The sequence below is a fragment of the Tinamus guttatus genome, unplaced genomic scaffold, assembly GCF_059628265.1.
Source record: "Tinamus guttatus ecotype Peru unplaced genomic scaffold, ASM5962826v1 Tinamus_guttatus_pri_ptg000503l, whole genome shotgun sequence".
Lineage (NCBI taxonomy): Eukaryota > Metazoa > Chordata > Aves > Tinamiformes > Tinamidae > Tinamus > Tinamus guttatus.
Genome location: NW_028289037.1, coordinates 646724 through 670833, shown reverse-complemented (window position 1 = coordinate 670833; position 24110 = coordinate 646724). Strand labels below are relative to the sequence as shown.

Below are 24110 nucleotides of genomic sequence, written 5' to 3'. Positions count from 1 at the left end.
TATTTCACAAAATAAAGTCTTACATATCAGTGTGTCACAGTGTCTCAGTTTTAGTTGTTTTGCTGATTATTCACAGCACATATAAAATTTTTACTTGTTTTTTTTTTGTATTCTCCATATTTTTTGGAAAATTAAATCATTAAAAGATTGAGGATAAAAATTCTTGCTTCAGCAGGACATATACTAAAATTAGAATGATATAGAGCAGATTAGCATGGACCCTGTGCAAGGATGACACACAAATTCATGAAGCGTTCCATATTTTTTTCCATCCCTGGAAGGTGGATGGAGCAGCTCATCCTAGAGACCATCTCTAGGTATGTCAAGGAAAAGAAGGTAATCAGGAGTAGTCAGCATGGATTCACCAAGGGAAGTCATGTCTGATGAACCTGATAGCCTTCTACGATGCAGTGACCAGCTGGATGGATGATGGGAGAGACGTGGATGTTGTCTACCTTGATTTCAGCAAGGCTTTTGACGCCATCTCCCATAACATCCTCATAGGGACGCTCTGGAAGTGTGGACTGGACAGGGAAGTGGACTGAGGATTGGCTGGATGGCAGAGTACAGAGGGTGGTCATAAATGGGATTGAGTCTAGTTGGAGGTCCGTGGCCAGTGGTGTCCTGCAGGGGTCAGTACTGGGCGTGGTGCTGTTCAACTTGTTCATCAATGACTTGGACGAGGGCACAGAGGGCACCCTCAGCAAGTTTGTGGACAATACCAAATTGGGAGGAGTGGCGGACGCTCCCGAGGGCTGTGCTGCCATTGAGGGACCTAGACAGGTTGGAGAGTTGGGCAGAGAGGAACCTCATGAGGTTCAACAAGGACAAGTGCAGGGTCCTGCATCTGGGGAGGAATAACCCCAGGCACCAGGACAGATTAAAGGTTGACCTGCTGGAAATCCCTTGGCAGAGAGGGATTTGGGAATCCTGGTTGACAACAAGTTAACTATGAGGCAGCAATGTGCCCTCATGGCCAAGAAGGCCAGGGGGATCCTGGCCTGCATCAGGAGGAGCGTTGCCAGCAGGTTGAGGGAGGGGATCCTGCCCCTCTGCTCAGCTCTGGTGAGGCCACACCTGGAGTATTGGGTGCAGTTCTGAGCTCTCCAGTACAAGAAAGACATTGAGCCTCTAGAGAGGGTCCAGCGTAGAGCCACGAAGATGATTAAGGGACTGGAGCATTTGTCATACGAGGAAAGACTAAGCAAGCTGGGCCTGTTTAGCCTAGAGAAGAGAAAGAAAATGGAGAGGAGATCTGATCAACATGTACTCTTCTTTGTGGTGGCTGGTGACAAGACAAGGAGTAACAGGTACAAGTTGAAACACAGGAAGTTTCACCTCCATATGAGGAAGAACTTCTTCACTGTGAGGGTGACAGAGTCCTGGAACAGGCTGCCCAGAGAGGTTGTGGAGTCTGCTTCCCTGGAGATCTTCCAAACCCGCCTGAGTGCCACTCTGTGCCATGTGCTGTGGGAGTCCCTGCTGGAGCAGGGGGTTGGACTAGATGATCTCTAGAGGTCCCTTCCAACCTCAACCATTCTGTGATTCTGTGAAAAACACATTGTTTTTAAGAAAATGGCTAACGCTTATGACCAAAATTCATATGTGATGTTACTGAAAACCTGTGAGATAATACAAAATACAGTTCACTGAGTAACCTGAAAGTTAATTCCCACTAACTCACCACAGAACCACAGAATGATGAAGTTTGGAAGGGACCTTTGGAGATCATCTAGTCCAACACCCCTGCTCAAGGAGGGTTAACTAGATCACGTGGCAAAGGATCATGTCCAGGTGGGTTTGGAAGATCCCCAGAGAAGGAGACTCCATAGCCTGCCTGGGCAGCCTGTTGCAGGGCTCTCTCATCCTCACATTAAAGTTTTTCCTCATGTTCAGACAGAACTACCTTTACTTCACTTTGTGGCTGTTGCTTCTTGTCCTATTTCTGGCCACCACTGAGAAGAGTCTGGCCCCCATCTAATGAACATTCCTTTTTTCAGGGGCCTATGTTATTTGCCTCCCTTTTACCTTGAGAATATTCATCAAAAATTCAACAACTTATGAATTCTTTCAAGTAAAGGCAATTTAACGTTTCAGCTCCCTTGACACATTTCCTAAACAGAGTAACTCCTTGCTTTTGTAATTATTATCATAAAATAAAGATTTAAATTACTTCTGCTTTTGCCTCCCTACATATTTCAGCCCAGAAGTGACTTTTTCATTCTTCTTTTCATATTCGCATTTCTGCAGTAGAATAGGCAGGCCCCACTGTACTAGGATGTCTGCCTTCCAGCCAGACTGCCTTCAGTAACTTGGACCCATTTTGAACTCAAGCACTACCTAATTTCAATGGAATCTGAGAAGGGTTAAGGCCTTTGAAATGTTAAATTCCTACAAGTGTCCTGAAAATAAATGATCACTTTGAAAAACCTTTATATATTCCCCGTGGGGAACAAGCTATTATGCAAGCTCTTAAGCTCTTTTAGGCACCAGAAAATCTGTGGAGAATCCCTTCAGATCCAGAGGAGAAAGGTTTCATTAGCTTCGTTGCTCATGGAAATGTCCGTAGGCGACTCCTTTCTGCACAGAGGGACACAGGGTGCCGATGGAAGGGTTATCCTCCTTGCTATCCGTGACTTTTGGGAAAGCACCAAGGATGCTCTGTGATCTGGCCATCAGAGGGTGCAGTGGGTGCACTCATCTCAGCACCAAAGTTTGAACCTGAACCCTAGAGGAGTAGGAAGTAATAATTTCCGAGCTGATGATTGATACTTGGGAGGTTATGTTGAAGACAAACGAAAAAACACAGAGTTAATTAGGAATATATTTTAATAGTTTTAAGGGTATTAGAGAACATTTCTATAGAGACTTTTGTTCCATAGGATTATTCAGATCCTAGAAGAGATTCTCATTTCCAACAGCGCAAGTATATACACAGAACTCATACTCAGTTCAGAGTAAATCATGTTCTTGAACAATGTCACATAAAAATGTACTTCTTTCTTTATATGTAGTTGTTCAGTGATATGAGAGCATCATTTTGCAAAATTTCCTGTAGTCTGCATTTTTTCACACAGCTGGAAAATCCAGTAGAGCAACATCAAAACAAACGGCTTATTTTACCAAGATGTACACTATTTCAAACTAAAAGTTTTCCCACTTCCATTGCATAAGCTCTAAAAACTTACACAAATTAATATAGTTTTATGCAATTAAGTTAGTGCTCCTATTTTTTCCCTTCATATTGCTTATTTGTTTCTAAGAGGTGTCAGAAAATGTAATGTTCACAGTGACTTAACTGTATAAATATGACAGCAGTTGCAAGTGTTACAAAGTACCCAGGGGAGGTATCACGTCCTTGTTTATACTTTACATGATGGAACCTGTCATCTGACTACTGTAATGCAAACAATAATCACTCACCTCCCAGCAGACTTTTGGGTAGGTATCATGTCTTTGCATATAATTTACATGATGGACCGGGTCATTTGACTCCATTGTAATGCAAATAACGATGCTATATTCTGATTCATCTATCATGTCTTTTTTTTTTTTCTCTTACCTGTACATGTGAACTAAGGACTTTTCATGTTATTTTCAAAAGAATATGATTATTTCTGTTAGTGAATGGACTGTGGGAGCTGAAATCTGTCTTCCTGGTGTACAATGAAATGTACGTTTGCTTTTAATGACATTACAGAAAACCATGAAAAGGCATTGCGGCACAATTCTGGAATATAATAATCTTTTCTACATTATAGTTACTTTTGTCTTTGATCCTCTGCCATAAAAATTGAAGCAATTTCACTGCTGACTTCATTAAAAGCTAGGTCAGCTTCTGAAATTCTAAAGAATTTAAAAGAACTGTCTCTTACAAATGCATTGATGTGTCTTTATAGAGTACTATGTAATAATTTCTTCCCACTTTCTTTGTTGAATCTGACAAGAAAAAAAAATCATATACAATTTATTATTCAATATATAATCCTGTGGCATAATGTAGTATCATGCAGAAATATCCAATTAATTGTGAACTGGCCAGCACAGTACATAAAGCCATGCAGCCCCATTAGCACAGCTCCCAGGAGAGACAATCACCCTTGTTGTGGTCCATGTAACAGCTTAAGAAAATGTGCTTTTTAAAAGCAATTTGAATGGACAATTGCTCTTTGACGGCTGTTCTGGGAAACAAGGGATTTGCAAGATCTTTTGTATTTTTATTTTCAAATACTAGCTTCTCTAATTAATCATCCCACAAATCTGGTTTGTGCATTTTTTGTTGACCTCTGAGGAAACTAAAGAGATTAAAGAAGCATATGATATTTTTATTTCTTTAAGTAACTCTCCAGTGTCAAAGTGCAAAGCTGGTTTTAGAATCCAGGAAACTTCACTCTCATTCTCTGTTTTGTCTTTCTGGAAAAGGTGAAAGTATTAAGGTGAAGGCACCAGAAAGCCACAAAATTAAAGTCAGCACAACAATTTTATTCATCTTCCATGAAACAAGTGTTATGCTTGCCACACTTGTCTTGAAAAAACGCTCAGCCACGCTACAGGTCTGGAAAACAGCTTTCTCCTCCCTGAGATTCATGAGCTCAAAGTCTCTGTTTTTATTAAATCCTCTATTTTGGCTGGTGAAAATTTTTCCCACATGTCTGAGACATCAAAATAAACACAACTCAAATCATCAAATTACTATTTAATTGCATCTTATGAAGCATTGGAACTGAATGCTCCACTCATCTCATACATTTGTTTTACTGAAATGAAAAATTACTTTGACTTCCATTTTTCAATTTAACTATATTAATCATCCTCTTTAGACATTACAGTTATTAACGTTCAGGCTGCTGCATGGCTCTGAATTCTTACCACTCATTCGACTGATATTAGTACCCAGTCAAAACTGACATCAGAAATAGTACCCTAATATTAGAAATAGAAATCATGACTAGAATTATTCATAGATTACACTGCAAACACTACTTAGAAAACAAAGAATTGGTGGAGGGTTTTTTTTTTTTAATAAAAATGTATAGCCTGATCTAAAGTCAATAAAAAATTTTCAGTGGCTTCAGTAAATTTTGGTTCTAGTCCTTTGTAATGAAATTTAGATAAGAGACCAAGAGTTGCGTCCATATCATCGCTTCTCTATTCTGATGTAATTTTACAGCACTGACAATAAATCTATAAACATATAGCAGAGATTTCCACTGCACAATCAAACAAGCAATTCAGCAATTTGTTACTGAAAAAGTAACCATGGGAAAGAATAAACAGAATCACATTACTTAGCAAAAACAATTAAGTAAATACTATTTATTTTTAAATGTAATTATCCATGAGCAAAGATAGCTCTGTATTACCCAAATGTAGCTTACATCAGAGTGAGGAGAAAGAAGCATTAATTTCTATTTTTTGTTTGGCTTTTTTTTTAAAAGGTCTGGAAATGTCAAAAATAATGTAATTTCTTACTTTAAATATTGTGAGTTATAAAATCTTATTATGATTTTAAACAGTTTTGCAAACAGCAACCATGTACGTGTGCAAAGCTATCAGATAGGAAGTCCTTATAGGTGCAATGTGTTAAACATCTTTTGAAACATTGTAGGGATAGGCCTAGGATTATTAGGAACAGATGATCACGGCTTTCCTCGTTCAAAGAAGCCCAAAGGATTCACAGCAATGCAGTCTTATCAAAGGTAACAGGAGTTCCTTGGCGCTGAATCTTGTCAAGCTGGTGTCTTTTAAAACAAGTAAAAAGCTAGTTTGGCTCAACTTGGTAAAAGTTTTTTATTAAAAGAATCATACGAAAAATGAAAGTAGTTTGAAAACACACTGTGATGAGGAGACTCTAAACCTCATCCCAGAAAGAATCTGTTTCGTCTGTGATGGAAGGGTATTAAGGCTGTAAATAGCTATGGCTCTCCTTGGCAGTGCTTAATAAAGTTTTGAGTTACTGTAATGGGTGGAAGTGGTGGGTTTGTCTGCACCTGAGGTCATGCACTTGTGTTTCCATCACTGAAGCACTGTAACGAATCCACATGACGATTCTACTTGTGACTTGCCTGTTTATCCCTCTGCTTGACAGTCCGCAGCAGTGCTCAGCCTCCTCCACACATTTAAGGTCTTATGAAAGGAACAGTTTTACATGGCATCTTCTCCTTTTTCATGGCCGTTTTGGAGAGTACACCCAATAAGAATAAGGCTGATGAAAACTCTAAGTTCAGCAACACTTTTGTCATCTTTCAGAATACAGGAGATAATTTGACTGATTTTGCTTTAATAGTATTTTAGGGCCCTCAGTTGCTAAATAATGTTAGAATAAACCAGAATATTAAGTGGAAAGGATACTGATAAAAGACGCGAACATCTTTTTTTTTGAAGATACTAAACATAATTAGAAACATTGTGTGATCCAATTCAGCTTTTTCATGATTAATAGTTTTATTTAGAAATCTTCCCTTGTCATCTCTAACTTAATTGCACAATAGATCAAGTTCTAACTAGCAAATATATATTTTTAATAATTGCAACTTACTAATTTATCAAACCAGTGATTGAAACATTTGATACTAACATAATATCATGCATTATCATCTTTTCAACTCTAATGATGCCTGTGAGTTGTTATTTTCACAGTCTGTTAATTACTAAAGTAGCAAGTTAATCATGACGACAGTGAAAACCTGTTTATCAAACATGTAGGAATACTGACATTTTCATTACATATTTACTAATTCAATGACAATCATGACATTATTAGTATCACATTAAGATTCCAGGGCTTTTAGTTGTGTATTAGAAGTATGACTGCACAGGATCTTCTCAGATACCTTTCTCATTTTTTATTTTTATGGTATTTGTGATGGAGTAATTTATTATTAAATATGTGAGCTGTTTGCAATGTAAATGTATTCATCTAGTTTAATTGGAGGCTATAAAGAGAACCAGCACACGCTAATAGGAAAAGGCACCACCAGGTAAGACATGGAGAACAGTCCTTTGGTAAAAGATGTCTTTAAAAGAAAAGAGAGAAACAAGTGTTCGTTAATACTTTTGAGAAAAGAGACTGAGACACATATTCCCTAAAGGGTGTCTGAAGACAATACTAGCCTGTTATTCAAGGATCAGAGAACACAATTCAGAAAGAGAGCTTGCAGACTGCAAGCAGGGTCATTTTTTTTTCCATTCTTTTTCTTCTGATGGTGTTTTGATGAAACAAAACTTTAATCGGTCAGTCATTTTAAAACCATTTGCTGACTCCTCATTTTGGCTTCCTGATAGGAAGCACTACAGGTGCTAAGAACATCTGCATTCACATGTGCTGATCGGGCACGACTCATTACAAACTGATGTAACCGAGGTCGTAGCCTACACGTGAGAGCTTCCAGGGAATGGGCCAGGAAACGGACGAGGTCATTGATCTTGTCGACATGCTCATCCTACTGATTCTTTCTGTGAAATGATTAACATAAATAAAAGTGACTGATGGAAAATACAACATAAACTTAAGCAAATTTTAATGATACTCAGCTGACGTCTTGTGTCCAGCTTGTGAGATGGAACCACGATTTCATTAATTTAATGTCAGGAGAATTATAAGATTAACTTTTCAACAAGGTATTTTCAGTGTACAAGAATAAATAAATTCAATATGACAAAATGTATCTGAAACATTAATCATGTCAGTATCATTTCCATGCTTTGCTGTAATAAAATATGAGGAATCAAATGTGCTTGTCAGACTTTATGACTTCATTTATAAATCACATAAAAAGACTTCATATGCTATTTCAGAATATCAGCAAGTTACAGATAATGAATACTGTAAGTTGTGAACACCTTATGTGAGGCTAATTTGAATATCTTTTTATTTTACAGAAAATACAAGTGAAAATGAAAAATAAGCTCCTCAGTAATGAATTATAGTTATAACCCTAATAAGGATATTTATCTTTTTAGCTTTATAAATCTGTATTTCTTAGAAAGAAATGAAAGAAGAGTAACGGGGAGATAAAGAAAGGTGACACACAGTACACGAGTATTGAAAAGAAACTCTTTAAACTCTTTGGTGTCAAAATAACACCAAAAATTACAATTTTCTTAGGTATCATATAAGAAAAAAATGTAAATAAAATTACTCATATATAAGAGACTCAACTAGCTGACAAAAAAAAAAAAGAGAGACATTTTGCTGTTTCCTCCTGCACACACTTTTACGCTCTGGTTCTTAATTTAGCTAATGAAAAGGCTGTTTTTCACCCCAACTCTATCTGACCAACTGTGTTTGAAGAGGATATTGCTCCTAATACAGCTAGCTGTAGCGCAACTCATAAAGAACGTTTTCTCAGAATCTGTCCATTTTCTATCGTATCAATTTTGTTGTTTATAGAATGTAATTCTTGGAGACCTCTTTGTCCTGGCAAAGTTCAGAAACGACACCATCTGGGTACTTCAGATGGTGAACACAATCTTAAATCTGGTGATGGTAGTGCAAGGGGTCCCTTCTTTAAAGAACTGATTTATATCCCTGTGTTGATGTAAAGCAGGTCTCAGTTCATCAGTGGTAGAAGCCTCGCAGACTCATTTAAGAGTTTCATACAACAGATGATGGAGAATTGCCTCATGCTGCCTGGTATGAATGATAACTTTGAAGTTTGTTTGTTCTCCTTTTCCTTCTCCTCTGTTTTCTATATGCAAATAATGCTTTAGTTGAAATTTTGGAAAGACTGTTCAAATTTTATTCTTCATAATTCTCTTTTGAGATATGGGCATTCTGTTGTGACTGCGAAGCAAATAAAAGAATGGCTTCTCAATGTTTATCTTATTTTGGCTGATAGAAGGCTAGTAATTCAGTCCAACTTTGACAAGCAGAAATAGAAATGTTGCAGTTATTTGGATTTTACTCATGACAAAAGGATGCATGAGCAGTCATGTGCAATTACATGGGATGTCATCTGGAAAGTAGAGGCTTTCATGGTGGTCAGTGTTATTTTATGCTTTCTCCTACACCTTTACCTACCTAGATGAAGACTTGTTATATTGCTCCCTCCTGGAGAGGGAGCTTTGCTCTGTGTTTATACAGCTTGTATGACAGAAGTAGGTCTTAGTACAATACCGCGTCTTTTAGGCCCTATCGGAACACAAATAGTAGAGAGTGAAGTGGATGGTAGCTCGTTATAGTTGGAAAGAACAATGTAGCTTCTTCAGTCCCATGGATGCAATATCCAAAACATCAACCCCTAATCTGCTCCACGACTTTGTTTGCTTTATGCTTGAGGACTGAAAAATCATTCTAGTTTCATCCTGGGAAATAAATTCAATCCAATGGCCCGAAGAATGAGTCACATCTTTCTTTAATAAAAGGAGATAAAACCCATTTCTGACAAAGCATTACAAGAGGTCAAAGTATACAGAGAAGATGAAATTATCTTTGCAAATGAAATGTAAAATTATTCTGAGCCCTGACCATTCAATAATAATGACACCTGCATGATTTGCTGTGTGCTGCAGCAGCTCGCCTGTTGTTTACAAAATAAACGACCCAGAAGTATGGCAGAAAGGCTCCGCTTGCCCCAAAGTCTTTTTTTTTTTTTTTTTTTTTGAGTGCACATGGCGACTAAAGACAATCACAGAGAATCCCTCCCTTTTTTCAGGAAATGGCAGCGTACTGATAACCTAATAAAATGAATGTTGAGAAATTATTTTTTTTTCTTTTACCAGAATCAATCTTAAAAATTAACACAAGCTGAGAGAAGGCATCTATCGCATACATCCATAATTGGTTAGACTCAGTAGAGGTTGCTCTTTTTTAAGATACAGTAAAGTGGGAACATAGCTGCTCCGTTAGCCCCCAGCTCGGCTGCCTGTCTTTGTTGGAGGGTAGGGTCCCCTGCAGCGCTACACTGATTTCTCCTGCCTCTCTGTTTGACTGTCCCGCACCTGGGGCTCTCTGAAATCCACGCAGCTGGCTGACAAAGCTGTTTCCACGGCCTGCTACGGGTAACAAACCGCCGCTCGCACCGAGCGCTACAGCCGCACACCTCCCCGGTGGACGGCGATATCGCGCCCGCCCCCAAGATGGCGGAGACGCCAGCCCCGCCCTCCCGCCACGAGGCAGGAACTACATTACCCAGCGCGCCCCGCGCGCCGCCCGCTCTACCCAGGGTGCCGCGCGGCGGGCAGCGCTGTCGTGGCGCGCGCGGGGTGCGTGAGGCGGGAGTGGGGGCTGCGCCGTCGGCCGCCCCGCCGAGCGCCCCTGCCCGCAGCCACCGCCCGCAGCCACCGCCCGCAGCCACCGCCACCCTCCTCCTCCGGCAGTCCCGGGCACGGCCATGAGGCGCGCGGGGCTGGGTAAGCGTCGGGGCCTGCAGCCACCGAGAGAGGGGAAAGCGGGCGCGGCAGGGCCGGCAGCGGCGCTGGCCCGTGCTGCGATGCCGGGACGGGCCCAGGAGCCCGGGCAGCTGCGGGATCCCCCGCGGCGGGGCCCGCGGGGATCCCCCGCCTCCCTCCCTCCTTCCGTGCGGCGCGGCCCGGGCTCTGTCATGGGGTGAAAGACCTGTCATCTTCAGTCAGATCGTTTCCAGATTTTTACTGGTTTTATAATTTTAATGCTTATGTACTTTTATTGGAAAAAAAAAGAAAAAAGCAAACAAACAAAACCCTTTTGTCAGTTTACTTTAGGCATAGCCCGGTGGATGTGCACAGGTTCTGAGAGCGCTTGAGGAACTTGGGGCCTGTTTCTCAACTCATGGCCACGTCACTGGCAGTGTCGGCACTTTGACCTCCTGCTCTGTGCCCGAGGACCTGTTGGTGCTGTCACCTCCCTGCACAGACTAGTGAGGCCCCGGTCCTGTCCCAGAACCCCAGATGAGATTCTGATTCCTTTTCCTGGAAAGAAATCTCTAAATGAATGTGTACGGCCTGATGAATGTCACATATTAGACCTACAGTTTCCATTATTCTGTCCTAGATGTACTTCTCCACTTTTCTGTTGTGTTTTTGTTAGGATATGTGCAAATTAAAACAAATCTTGGAGATGCAAAGGCTAGACTGAAAGCCAACTCATGCTGCTTATGAAAATGTGAAATAATGGATGCTTGTGAAAAGAAACACAAGGAAAAGAATGTGCCTTCTTCTAATATGTCTCTGGGAATCAGTGGCTTAGAGAACAAACAGAAAGTATATCTTAAAAAACACTGGAAGGAGAAGATTTAACATCTGTTATGATTGATCTGTTAGTTGCAGTAAAAGTTGCTGCTTGCATGTGGGTCTGTTAGATTTTGCCTTGCCATGTCAACCTTTATCATAAAGCTTGGTATAGATCTCAGCTTGCCTTGCTTAGTCTCGGTCTCTCTTCGTTGGCTGCAGGTGTTGGATTTCAGTCACGCAGTGTTTTTTATCTAGAGTAGAATGAACCTTTCACTTTCTGTCTCAGTGCTGCTGTCCAGCTGCTGTTTCTAGAACTTTGTTAGAGGTTGGAGGAACCGATTACCTTCTCTTCTGGTTAGTCTGTCTTACTGAGCTGCTTAGAGGGCCATCCTGAGACTGCATCACCCAGTGAGCAAAGGCACGAGCAGGAGCAGAACTGAAGTATAGTGATAGAAGTGGCGCAGTGCTCAGCAGCCTAGCGGACTTGTCTTCTTATGTAAGCCTTTTTTGTAGAGAAACGTGTGTAAGGATCCTATTATCACCTGTTCTTCAAATGTTTAAATATTTATTTAAACATTTTAAATATCTAAATACTTAATATTTAAATGAAAGGCTTTGGGTTTGATTTGTAAGCCATTAATCTCAGCAAAGGTACTTGGAAATGGCAAGTGTGCCTTTTTCCATATGAAGAGCACTTGTTGCAGTGGTGTTTTCTGTCTGTAATTGCTGGCTGTTGTGTCTGTAGGCGATGGAGCACCCACGGGTAACTATGGCTATACCAACAGTGGATACAGTGTATATGAGGAAGAAAATGAAAGGTTAACAGAAAGCCTGCGTACCAAAGTCAGTGCCATTAAATCAGTAAGTATGTAATTACAGTATCATCATCGCAATGTTGAATTAAATTACAGAGACTAGTGAAGCAGTAGACTTAGTTTAGAACCTAAATTTAATGCAAGGAAGAATTAGGGTCAGCCAAAATGCACAATGCATTAACTTGTGTGGCTGATTTTTCTTGTTAGGCTGTAGCTCCAGGTGTCCTTTTTGGATAATCTGGAGGATAGCTACAGTGTTATCCTGCTAATTGTCCTAGAGAATGAATCACTGTCCTCACAGAAACTAGAAACTTTAGGTTAATGAGTGATCTACCAATAAATTGACTCTGGTTAATTAAGAATTTGGACTACTTCAGAAGAAGTTAATAGGCCAGAATGATGATAACAAAAATGTGTTGACAGATCTGTAATGTGTAATAGCTATCAGAAATGGAGGCTAATGTCCTCTGTAAAGGAAACTTTTTGTATGTAAGACTAGCAGGAGATGCTCTTTTTGTAAATATACAGGCCAGTGAATATTATAGACCTAAACCCATTCTAATTCCTACTGCTATTAAAAATAAAGTCATCTGTTAGTCTCAAATCAAAATTAAAACCTTTAGTTTAAATGAAGAAATTATCCATGTAAGTGATTTAGGATAAGTTAAGGAGGCAAAGGGCAAAGCTTTGGCATAGCCGTTGACAGTGCCGCATGAGTAGCATGTGTGCTCTTCCTGCAGTTGTGTCTTCTCCTGCAATGGAATAACCTTATGTTATGGAATCATCTTTAAGTTGTCTACCTAGAACCCTCTTGTAAAATGATTTGCAGTCTTGATATGATTAGAGATTGCTGTGAAATGCAGCAGTAAGAAATCATGGAATTGAGGTGATGGCACAAAGATACATGGGCTTTGATTAATCCAAAGCATCAGGGCTTGTAGCACTTTTCCCTTCTGGAATGGATGGAATGGATTTTATGTTGTAATTATGTATAATTGATAAATGTAATTCTTTTGTTTTTTTTTTTTAATAGCTTTCAATTGAAATTGGGACGGAAGTTAAAAATCAAAATAAAATGTTATCAGAGATGGTAAGTGTTCAGTTACTTAATCTTGTCCCATATTTAAACAAAACTAATATAAAATGTTCCTTTTTTAGTATAAATTACTGCATTAAAATATTGACAAGTTGTTATTGTTCATAAAATATGACCAGTTCAGCAGCAAGATTTCTGTTCACAAAGAATGATGTGCAAGTGTGGTGCTCTGAGGACGACCAGCCAATGTGGTTTAACTCAACATATGGCTGTTTTGAATTAGCAAGCATATACTATTTAAAAGGCAGTTCTGTGTTATTTGGACTTAATATTATGAAGGAAGCAAAAAAGGAGTGTTTTTTTTTCTTCTTTTTTAAAGAAAGCACATACACATTTTTTTGCTTAAAAATGACTTTGTTGTGGGAGATGGGTAAGAACATTCTTGGATCAATGGGCTAAAATTCCTGCTAGTTTTTAGAAGACTTGGAAGAATTACACTTGGCAAGGAGGATACTTGGTTTTCTCACAGTAACTTGGCTTTCCCCTTTTTTTTTTTTTTTTTTTTAAACGTAGGATGATGACTTTGACTCTGCGGGCGGACTTCTAGGTGCGACAATGGGCAGACTGAGAACACTCTCCAGAGGGAGCCAGACCAAACTATTATGCTACATGATGCTCTTCTCATTGTTTGTTTTTTTTGTCATATACTGGATTATTAAACTGAGGTGATAAAAAGTTATCTTCAGTTTAATTGGTGTAATTTCAGCCATAAAACAGTCTGAATTAATGAATACAGTGATCTAAACTGACATATTCTGTCAAAACATGATATTGCAGTAATTGCATTAGGTTTTAATGCAGTGTTATATATATTCTTCTTAATGTATTAGAAACTTTCACATGAGCCCCTCTTTTAGATGGGTTATTTGTAGATATACAGAAACCACTAGCACATGAAGTCGCCTTTTATAGGGCAAAATATATTTTTAGAATTAGCTTAAACAAAAAAGCCCTCTGAAACAAATATTGTTCAGGTAAGAATTCAAATGAGAATTGTGGAATTTTTTCTTTGTTTCTGCTTTTCATTCTGGACCATACTGTAAATTAGGGCTTCAGTTTCAGGCATGTAGTCCTGGAAGTACAAAGAATACTTGGATTTTACTGAATTGATTTTTATTTATGGGTTTTTAAAGGAATGGCTTGAAGCTAACAAATGTAAAAATGGTGCCCTCAAAACTAATTTTGATGCCCAAAGGGTTGAGGGCTAATAGTTTATAGATTCTGGAAGATTCAAAATTATGTTTTGTGAAGAAGCTATGTAAAACTGGATTTTTAAAAAAAATTAGACAGTGATACTTACACTTGTATTTAAACAAATGCCTTTAATCATTCAGATCTCTCAATATGGGCACAGTAAAAATGTTTTCCATATGTTTTATATTTAAAGTTTCTGCAATTTATTGATTCCATTGAATCACTAGAACTTTTACCAGCTGTATATTCACTTTTCCATTAATGATCTCTAAAAGTGTATGATATCAGAAATGAGGTCAGTTATTTTGACTTTAATACTGAGGTGTAAAATGATGCACCTGTTGAAGGTGCTTTCATGTTAACGTTTTCTGACGACTTATTTTTGGCTCATCAGATAGTTTCTTGTACTAAAACATTGCTGAGTTCAACACTTAACAGAATCAAGTGTTCTAGCAATTGAAATTGTATCTACATATTTTACTAACTTTTAGAAACAGTCTAGATATTGCCCTGAATAAATTAATTACAAATTGATAAATAAAGCATCCCGTAGTATTCTAGGTATATGTAGGTTTTTTATACACATTCTTTCCTCATGTAGAATAATGGACTTTTTAGGAATTGTTGCTACATGTAAGGAGTTAGAATTTTGAGAGGATTGCTATTAATATACAAAAATGGTGGTGCACGCTGTCTGATTCTTTTATGTTAGGTTTCATATTTTAATAACAGTGGGTAGATAAATCACTTGTTTAATGCAGTACTTTTACACCAAGTATGTAAAAGTGAATAAAATTCAACCATTTGTAGCTAGTTTAATCTTTGACTGTTAAGAGATCGAGAAAACGTCTGTTTTTTTTTTTTTTTAAAAAAAAAAAATCTGAATATTAATGCCAGAATAATGGATGTTCTTCATTTAAGAATTAGTAAGCTTGTTAAGGAGTCTAACACTGCCAAAGCTAACCCAGAGGATATAATTTGCCATCCAAAATTGATGCACTTTTATAATTTTAATGAGACTGTGGAGTGGTGACAACAACTTTTTTTGTAATCCAGCTGCAAACAGAAATAGTTTTTTATTATTAATGGTAATAAATGAAAATGCATAAATACAACTAGTTACTTGAATGATGTATTTGCTTTTGAAGTCTCTTACTTGCCCTTTAGGGCATGTGTAAAGTAAACAGAAAGAAACTATTTCAGTTTTAGAACTTTACATTAAAAGTTTATTTGTGAAGTATCTTCTAGAGTATCCAGAAATCTTTTTTTCTGAAAGAATACTTTGCTTTTACATCATAGTCACTTTTTTTTCCCCAATTTTCTTCAGTAATGGGATGATAGGGGAGTAAGAGAGGGAAAAGAAATGGTAAAAATCTTACACCTCTCTCTTCCTTTGTCTTCTCATTTAGAGTTGTCCTTTTTAAAATTTATCTAGACTGCACTAAGTTGAGGCAGGAGAGAGAGTGGGAAGAAGAAAGTTTAATTGCAAGAGTTGTAATGAAATATTCAAATGGATTTTTTAATTTATATTTTTAGAGGATGAATATGACTGTGAATAACCTGTTAGCAAATGCACATGGACTTTTTAATTAAATGGAAATAAGTTCTTTAGGCTGTCTTAATTTAGAATATGAACGTTTTGAACTGAAAGGCAGATAAATCAATGTTACATATTCAATACTGTTTCACATTTTTGTATGTCTGTTTTACATTTGGAGCAAGCACAGGATATAAAATGCTTCAGTTCACTTCCGGGAAAAGGTAATTTTCAGCATAAGATCTGAGAAATCCTATGAATTTTCTTTGAAAAGGTAAGATAACTTGTGCAAAAATTGAACTGTCTCAAGAATATTTAATTAAGGGAAATGGCTACTGAGGGGATCCATTCTTTGCAGTTTCAGAATTTTCTTCTGCTTTTGGTTTCGTGGTTGTTTTCTGTTAGAAAACTTAATCTAAAAGTCTTTGAAATTCATAAACAATAGTTAGCAGATTTCAAAGTGTTATACTATGGCCTTGTAATAAAATATGCTATACATGGGAGGTTATAGAAAAATAGTATTACAGATTGTGCTTTATTGTATCAGTTGCATGAGAATGCTGCAATATGCCCATTCTTAATCTTTTTTAACACAATTTTAACACAATATTTTTATATTGTTTTTCAGATTATTGTAATAGATTCTTCCTAACAGCTATATGGCAAGTTCCATGGAAAGGGAAATACCATATTTTAAATATTAAACTGTTAAGCTAACAGTACCATGGAAATTGCTTGGAAACTGCTTAGTACTATTGTTTCATTATCAGGACAATTTTACTGATTTTATTATTTTTTTTTCAGGAAGACAGGCTATACCTTCTGACTTGAAAAGTGTTTTTTAGGAAGAGTTGCTGATGTTGTTGAGGAAAGTGATCCTGCCCCTCTGCTCAGCCCTGGTGAGGCCACACCTGGAGTATTGGGTGCAGTTCTGGGCTCCCCAGTACAAGAGGGATGTGGAGCTTCTAGAGAGGGTCCAGCAGAGAGCCATGAAGATGATTAAGGGACTGGAGCATCTATCGTCTGAGGAAAGACTAAGTGAGCTGGGCCTGTTTAGTCTGGAGAAGATAAGATTGAGAGGGGATCTGATCAATATGTACAAATACCTAAGAGGAGAATGTAAAGAGGATGGGGCCAAACTCTTCTCAGTGGTGGCCAGTGACAGGACGAGGGGTAATGGGTACAAATTGAAACACAGGAAGTTGAAACACCTCCATATGAGGAAGAACCTCTTTCCTGTGAGGGTGACAGAGCCCTGGAACAGGTTGTCCCGAGATGTTGTGGAGTCTCCTTCTCTGGAGATCTTCCAAACCCACCCGGATGCCACCTGGAGCAGGGTGGGGTTGGAGTAGATGATCTCTAGAAGTCCCTTCCAACCTTAACCATTCTGTGATTTTTGAAGGTATAGCTGATACATCAGTAAACATAAAGAAAAAGATTTTAATAAGAACAAGCTAAGAATTGTTGCTTATCATTCTGGACGTATATTGCAGTAAGATGTTTTGAGTGACAAGACATCTTTTGAAAGTGTTTATTACACACTTCTGCTTTAAGGCAATTGCACCACCTCTTACAAGTATAAGGAATGACAAGCAACTTTGTTATTAACATGTTATGTTTATTTTTTCATTAATGATTACAGAGAAAACACGGTAATCTTACTGAGGAAATTGAGGCCTCCAAAAGCTTCACATATAGTTAAACAGTTGTTGTAGACTTTAAAAACAGAAGTTAGTTCTTGCTTCCACCACCAAATGTCAATGACAGAGCATAATACAAGTCAAAATGAACATACTGAACATCATAGTTCCCTGTGTTACTGTCTACAGGGTAACTTGGGATTTTTACTCAGTTCTGTTGAAGGAAGTCAACTTGACAGTTGCCAGCTAAAAGTGAGAACTGTGGAAGGTACAGTTAATTGAGCGCAAAATTACTGTTCCTGTATTTGACTACGGGAGGGAATAACTTGTGCCATAATACTATGCTTTCAAGATGAATAATTTATTGTAGCTTTAAACTGAAATTTGTTTAGGCTACTAGGGGAGTTTTAACTATAGCTGTATGTTTAGTTGTTGACTTAGATACTCAAAAACTGTATTTTTTTTGTATTTTTCAAAAGTGTCCTTTTTCATTGACTAGAAAGGAGATGTGTTTAGTATTGGTGCTTAATATGGCTCACTAGGTGCTTAATATGGCTCACTAGACCCCTCAAAGCATTAGCCACTCTTCTAAATGAAAAATCTTGCAGTAAGCCAAACGCTTCTCATCGACATAAATTTGATATTGACAAATATGTAGAACAAGTGATGCTGGTTAAAGACTGTGACAAGCATTTCGCTGACAAAATTACTGATAAGTTTTCTGTTTTACCATTGAAATATGTGTTATTCTGTTACACTTGGTATGTAGCAAAAGCCATACTCTTTGAGTTCTTACATATTCAAGAGAGTAGGAGTTACTTCTTTGGAAGTGTTTCCATGTATTTGCATATGATAGAAAGCATGGTTTCGTCTGTACCACCTCCTATTGATGTCAATCTCAAGTCTCTGTAGAAATAGAAAGCACAGGTTAATACATTTGCATGCTATATTGATAGAACAAACACAGATTTGTTGTTCTGTGCATTTAATATGAAGCTGCTTTTATTACATTGAAACTTCTTGCTTACAGAAGCACATACACTACACACAGGTGTTAACAGCACTGTAAATACCTCTGTTTAGTAGGACACTGCTAGTTCAATATCAGAAAGCTTGAGATGTAATCTGGCATGCTCACTTTTCAGATTCTTTCTTTCACGAAAAATCCTTAACTTGACTTTCTAAGTATTATTATTAGCCTGGTCTAAACCCAGCAAGAGCCCCTGCAGCTGAACTCTGAAGAGGCTTCTGTTTAGATCCCATCAGTGTGGATTGGTGTGTAATGTGTCACTGGCTCTTGCCATGGGGTTCTGGCACAGTTCCAGGACTGCTTGTTGAGTCACCTCTGTATTACATGCTTATGCCAGTTGTTAGCAGAACGCCTTTACTACACCTCCTGTTGTTGAGATGGTCTGTAATGCACCTTGAAACATCCCTGCTCCTTTGCAGTTGGATTTTAAGAGTAGAGGTAGAGTTGGGGAGCAAGCAGCAAAAAGTGCTGCAGCACTAAACTGTGCTCAGCTGTTGTGGTGAAGAGTTGTCCATTTATCCGTAAGGTGCAGTAGGATTATATGTTCTTGAGAAGCATCCTGACCTCCCTCAAATGTGGCAAAACTTTAGTGTTAGCCTTTATCAGCATTACATGGCTCTGCTTTAAAAACGAAAGGTTGCTCCAAGCCTATTTAATTTTGATTTGACGGTTCTAACAGGACTCATTTAAAAGCTGCGACTTATAGCACAGTCATCCCCAGCAGTATTGCCCAAGTTCCCTGTGCTATCCGGGTTACAAACTATGTGCACCTTAGGCAGTTTGCTTCAGAAACTTCATTCTCTGTGGAGACATCCCCCTTACCCCACCAAACAAATCAGTTCTAAACTGCCACTCTTCAATTCAATAGCCTGACAATTTCCAACCTTCCTATGGGCTTTGTTGGAGGAAACAGAAATAGAATAACAATATGTTGTTATTTCTTCGTGCTGTGGTACTCTCTGCTTTTTCAAGCTGCAGAAACCCCCGGCAGTGCTTAGCATCTTGCATCTTTGCAGCACTGTCCTCGCAGTAAGTACTTAATTCTCAAAACTCCTGTGTAATGCAGATAAAAATCCTCAATTTGCAGTAGGAATCCTGGACACCTGCAGGTTGTTTATATGAAATTATAAATAGGCAGGGGTAAAATCTGGCTCCGGTGCTGTGTTTTGGACTAATAGCCATTATGTAAATATATTTGTTTATATTAAAAAAAGAGTGGTGTGGAGATATGTCTGTAGAGAATTACTTATTTTATTTTTGTGTCTGGGTAAGAAAAGAAATAGTGCCTTTAGTTTTGATAAACAGGCAACCAGTGCAAATCTCTTTCCAGTGGAGAATGGACAGAATGTCCTACCTAGATTAAGAGGACCAAGATGACAAATGAATTTAATGATATTAATCTAGCAGCCTTCTTTTGGGAAAGAGAATCGCCGTCAACATAAGGAAAGAAAAACACGGGACTAACTATTCTGTGTGAATTCTATGAGGAAGCTGGGGAAGGTGGTGTAGGAAGCTAGACTTGTATATAAGCCTATTTTAAGTCTGTAGTTTGATCTTTAATAATTTATCAATATAACAAATGCATGCGTATACATGTATATGTATGTGAATATACATATATATGTATATAAGAAATGTTTCAGGCAAGCTTCCTCTGCAATGCCTTCGTTCTGAAAAATTAACACTTTGTTTCATTGCCACCTCACTGCATTTTTTGAAACATCTGTAGTATCTCTGGGTCGCTGTTATCTAGGGATCAGAGGGTCATGAGGTCCAGCTCTTTGTAAGGCACAGGCCTTTTAGGCCTTAGTGCAAGGCATTCCCCTTAGGCCTTGGGAAAGCTACCCTGTAGCAGCTTGTACAATATATTGTTAAGGAACTGAGGAATAAGCCCGTAACGCACTGAACAGCTTTGAGGAATTGAACTCTGGCCATTGGTTGAATTCTGTTTTCCTTCAAGGAAGTGGTGAGGAACAGACTGTTCAAGTGGTTTGCCTGAAGAAAAAGATAACATTTTTATTTTATTCCGTTAATCCTGAAATAGTCCCTGAAAATAGTTTAGTCTCATTCACGAGATCCTATGCACCTGAAACATCAACTTTTAGATGGTAAGATTTATTCTGCTCAGCACAGTCAAAGAGATATAGATGCATTTTTTTTTTCCTTTCCACGGATGAAAAAACACTCACGTCTACAGTGCTGAACAGAAGAATTAAAAGGGAGGGTGAGAAGCCTTTCCACCCACAGAACTCAAGCAACTTTATCAACAATTTATGGTTAGGTAGCAAATGCTACAAAAAGGACCCTCCAGGTTGTCAGTTCCCCGTCTCAATAGGTACTATAACATATAACCTCCTTCAGAAATGTTTCAAGGACTGTTTTAAGGGAGATAGTTATGCTATTTTTTTCCACACAATTTGCAGTATTCTAAATTGAAGGCTGTCATGTAACGAACTAGTGATTAAGAACCCTATAATTTACAGCCCAAACATGTTCCTAACTAATAGAATCCATTTAGTGTGATGCCAGTTTTGCTGTTATCCTTCAGTTTAATTCTCCTGGCTGATATTTACCCCTTTGCTGTACCCACAGAGAACAATTCAGCCTTTCTTTTTCAAAAGCCAAGCTGCATGTTTTTATTATATATAAGGTAAATCTTTTAGTCATCCTAAAAATCAGGGCTGGTACTTGTTTGAGTTCTTCTGTCAGAGCAGTTTTACTAGGTGTTAAGTAGGAACATGACCCAAAATCACAGTGAGGACAGGGCTAGTGATCATCAGTAAAGTTTTTGAACTTGCAACACTCTGTACAAGCACAGTTAACACCATCCTATAAATCACTCTCTTCCACCTCAAACCCATAAAAAGTTGTAGCATCTTGTAGCTCTGCATGCTACAGCCATTTACTACCAACAATCAAAGGTCTTCCTTTGCTCATGTCCGCACTCTAAATTACATTTCCCTCTTGAAATCCACATGGTATTATGATCTGAAAAGCCCTTTTTGCTCTCAAACAGTGTGAAGGAGACTGCTATGCTATCTTCACATAACTTTAAAAGCCTGAAAAAATACATGAAGTCTTTATCTTCCCCTTTTTGGCAGGGAAAGTTGGAATTACCAGTGTTCCTTTGATGTGGGGAAGAAACTGAGAACTCTGTTGGAGAGTTAGTTTTGGCTAATGCAACTGTGTGGGTGCTTATTTTCTACATCAGCCTGACTTCCTTCTGGCAGTGATTTCTCAGAGGTTTTGTTCTTTGCTTCCCTGGTTGGGATGGCATTGGTACTGTGTCTTGCTAAATCCTAACCATTTCTTTTTCGCTCAGAATAATACTGATTTCCAAAAGGCTACTTAAATACTGCTTCCTTTCAGCACAAGATGCACTTGATCACAAAGGCCAACACTTTTTCCGCACATTATCTTGTTAAAATTGTACTAGTAGCAAGATTTTTCTCAACAAGATCTACTGATATACCCTCAAGATTAATATCTTACAGTCTCTTTTCAGCTAGATTGTTTATCTAGCATGATCTAAAAGAGCCTTTAATCTAGAGGGAGATGGACCTGATATTATACGCTATGGTGGCATTAGCCATACTAGCACAGAATAGCTAAGCAGTGGTTGTGCACAACAATTTTCATGCCCTTGCCCATTTCTTCCAAAGGGAATTTTGGGGGAAAACAAACAAACAAACTGCAGGAATGGGAATGACGTTGGCCTATTCTGGGGCATGACTCCACTTTAAAGTCTAATCACTGTGTGGGTTACCTACTTCAATTTTTCATATTAGAGCTAGATGTGCTCATTTTTCTAATTACCTTGCATACGTGGGTATGCAAGACCATGATACAGCAAAAGCAGATTTCCAGAATGTGCTGTGCTGTCTGGAAGCAGGCCTGTTTTTCCCCTTCTCCCCCTTTTGTTGCATTCTCCGCTCTTTCCCCTTACTCCTAGCATAATCATGCGAGTGCAAACTTTCCTGCCTTCCACATCAAGCCCAGGCCTAAAGTAATTCTAGTTTAATCATCCTTTGTAAAGAATGAAAGAATAAAAAAAAAAGAATGAGGCTGAATATTTCAATCACATTTTAAACATTTGAGGAACAAACATAATTTAGAAGGAAATGATGTATGTACTTTAAATAAATACAACTTAAAAGCTGTATGGAAGTTTGATTTTTTACTTATCCTTAATTAAAAATAAAAAGTCATATTGGACTAACTAGATGACCACAGAAGGGGAAAAAATATATTTCTTTCTCTAACTCTATGTATTTGGCAATGCTATTTGTATCCTATCTCTATTTCACATGAATAACTGATCAATACTTTCTACTTCTGCTTTCTTGAACCTTTTGCAGTGCAGCAAGGAAAGCAGTGTAGCATTCTTTCTATTAAAGCCCTACAAGAACAAAATTTTTAAAAAATTAGCAACAGTTGGAACAGTGTTAAGTGACTGAAATGATCTTAATAAAAATACTTTTTTAAGAAGGTGATTTGACAAATTGTTTTTATTTTTCTGGAAGTGCACATAACTGCTATTCAAATACACAGACCAGTAGATGAAAAAAGAAAATCTTGTGATGAAGTTTGAAAAATTGCAGTATATTTGCTACAGCTTTTTTCCCATTCTCTGATCTCTCATAACCTGGGGTTTTCATATAGATGGAATGTTTTTCAGTAATTGATCTTTCCTAACTCATCATATCTTTGAGGCATTTGTTGGAGGCCGGGCTGGAGAGGGAAGGAGGAGAAAAATAAACCCCAAACTCCAGTCTGTCTCTCTCTTTCTCCAGAATTATGTCAGGAGAATTATGACTTGTATAATATATTTCTATTAAACCCTTTGATCTCAAATCTTTTTTCAAACTCATTCTCCTTTAGAATCTCTCCAACTGAAAATGAAACATCTACAAAACGTAAAACTCATCCTAAAACAGCTATCTGTAATTACTCCTTCAAGAGAATACTGCACTTTAGAAGTCACATGTTCTACACAGTATAAAAGCCTAATGTTGTAAAAATTATGTTAATGAATAAAGTAAGTGAATTGTCAGATTTTTTTTTGTGTGTGGGGCCTGTTTAGTATCTCCCCACTAACACTCATAAATAATTCCAAGGACATAAAGTACTAACTGTGCATTATGTTGTGTGGTCTGAGGAACAACAGCCTGACATATATCAGGGACTAACATTTCTTTGGAAACTTGCTAAGGCTTTGGCTGCAAAAATCTTTGTACGTTTTGACTGAGTGTCATGCTGTGCAGTTATGGTAAGTGCTGCTTGCTACTTTACCAACATCACAGTGACGTGAATGGTTACTCAGATTGCCGAACAAAAAACTAAAAAAACAAAAAACTATTTTAAGAAAGTTGCTGCTTTGCTACCGTAACAGATTAACAGGATTATAACGCGAACCTGTAATTGTTTATTTAGGTAATAGTCTACTTCACTCTTCCTGGGTCTTATCATTACTTAGTAATGGAATTTCACTGATTCATAGAAAATGTTACTGGGTGGATATCGTCAGTCCTTTAACCCAATTTATTTTAGAGGCAAAAAGATAGATCTCTTTAACCATGTGACGTAGTTGATACCATAAGAAATATTCTATTATTTCTTTCCAGGAACAAATTAATGTGACTGTACT

The 24110-nt window shown here is 38.0% G+C and overlaps 2 protein-coding genes, 1 long non-coding RNA gene and 1 other non-coding gene across 4 annotated transcripts in view; 3 read left to right on the top strand and 1 right to left on the bottom strand.

Annotated features, from left to right (window-relative positions):
* The window catches only part of LOC148592837 (uncharacterized), a 319289-nt gene that overhangs the window by 123699 nt on the left and 171480 nt on the right, over window positions 1–24110 (top strand). The window lies entirely within an intron of this gene.
* Window positions 160–266, top strand: LOC148592839 (U6 spliceosomal RNA). The gene has a single exon (XR_015913883.1). It is a non-coding gene; the product is annotated as a U6 spliceosomal RNA (small nuclear RNA).
* BET1 (Bet1 golgi vesicular membrane trafficking protein) lies at window positions 10286–14296 on the top strand. The gene is made up of 4 exons (XM_088533488.1): window positions 10286–10353; window positions 11897–12012; window positions 13000–13056; window positions 13576–14296. The coding sequence occupies exons 1-4, from the start codon at window positions 10335–10337 to the stop codon at window positions 13729–13731; spliced, it is 348 nt and encodes a 115-aa protein (XP_088389614.1). The 5' UTR covers window positions 10286–10334; the 3' UTR covers window positions 13732–14296.
* LOC104581231 (putative acyl-CoA dehydrogenase 6) overlaps window positions 18249–24110 on the bottom strand; it is a 64497-nt gene continuing 58635 nt past the window's right edge. Inside the window, exon 9 of the mRNA XM_088533439.1 lies at window positions 18249–18339. Coding sequence (XP_088389565.1) covers window positions 18249–18339 — 91 coding nt within the window. The remainder of the gene's footprint in view (window positions 18340–24110) is intronic.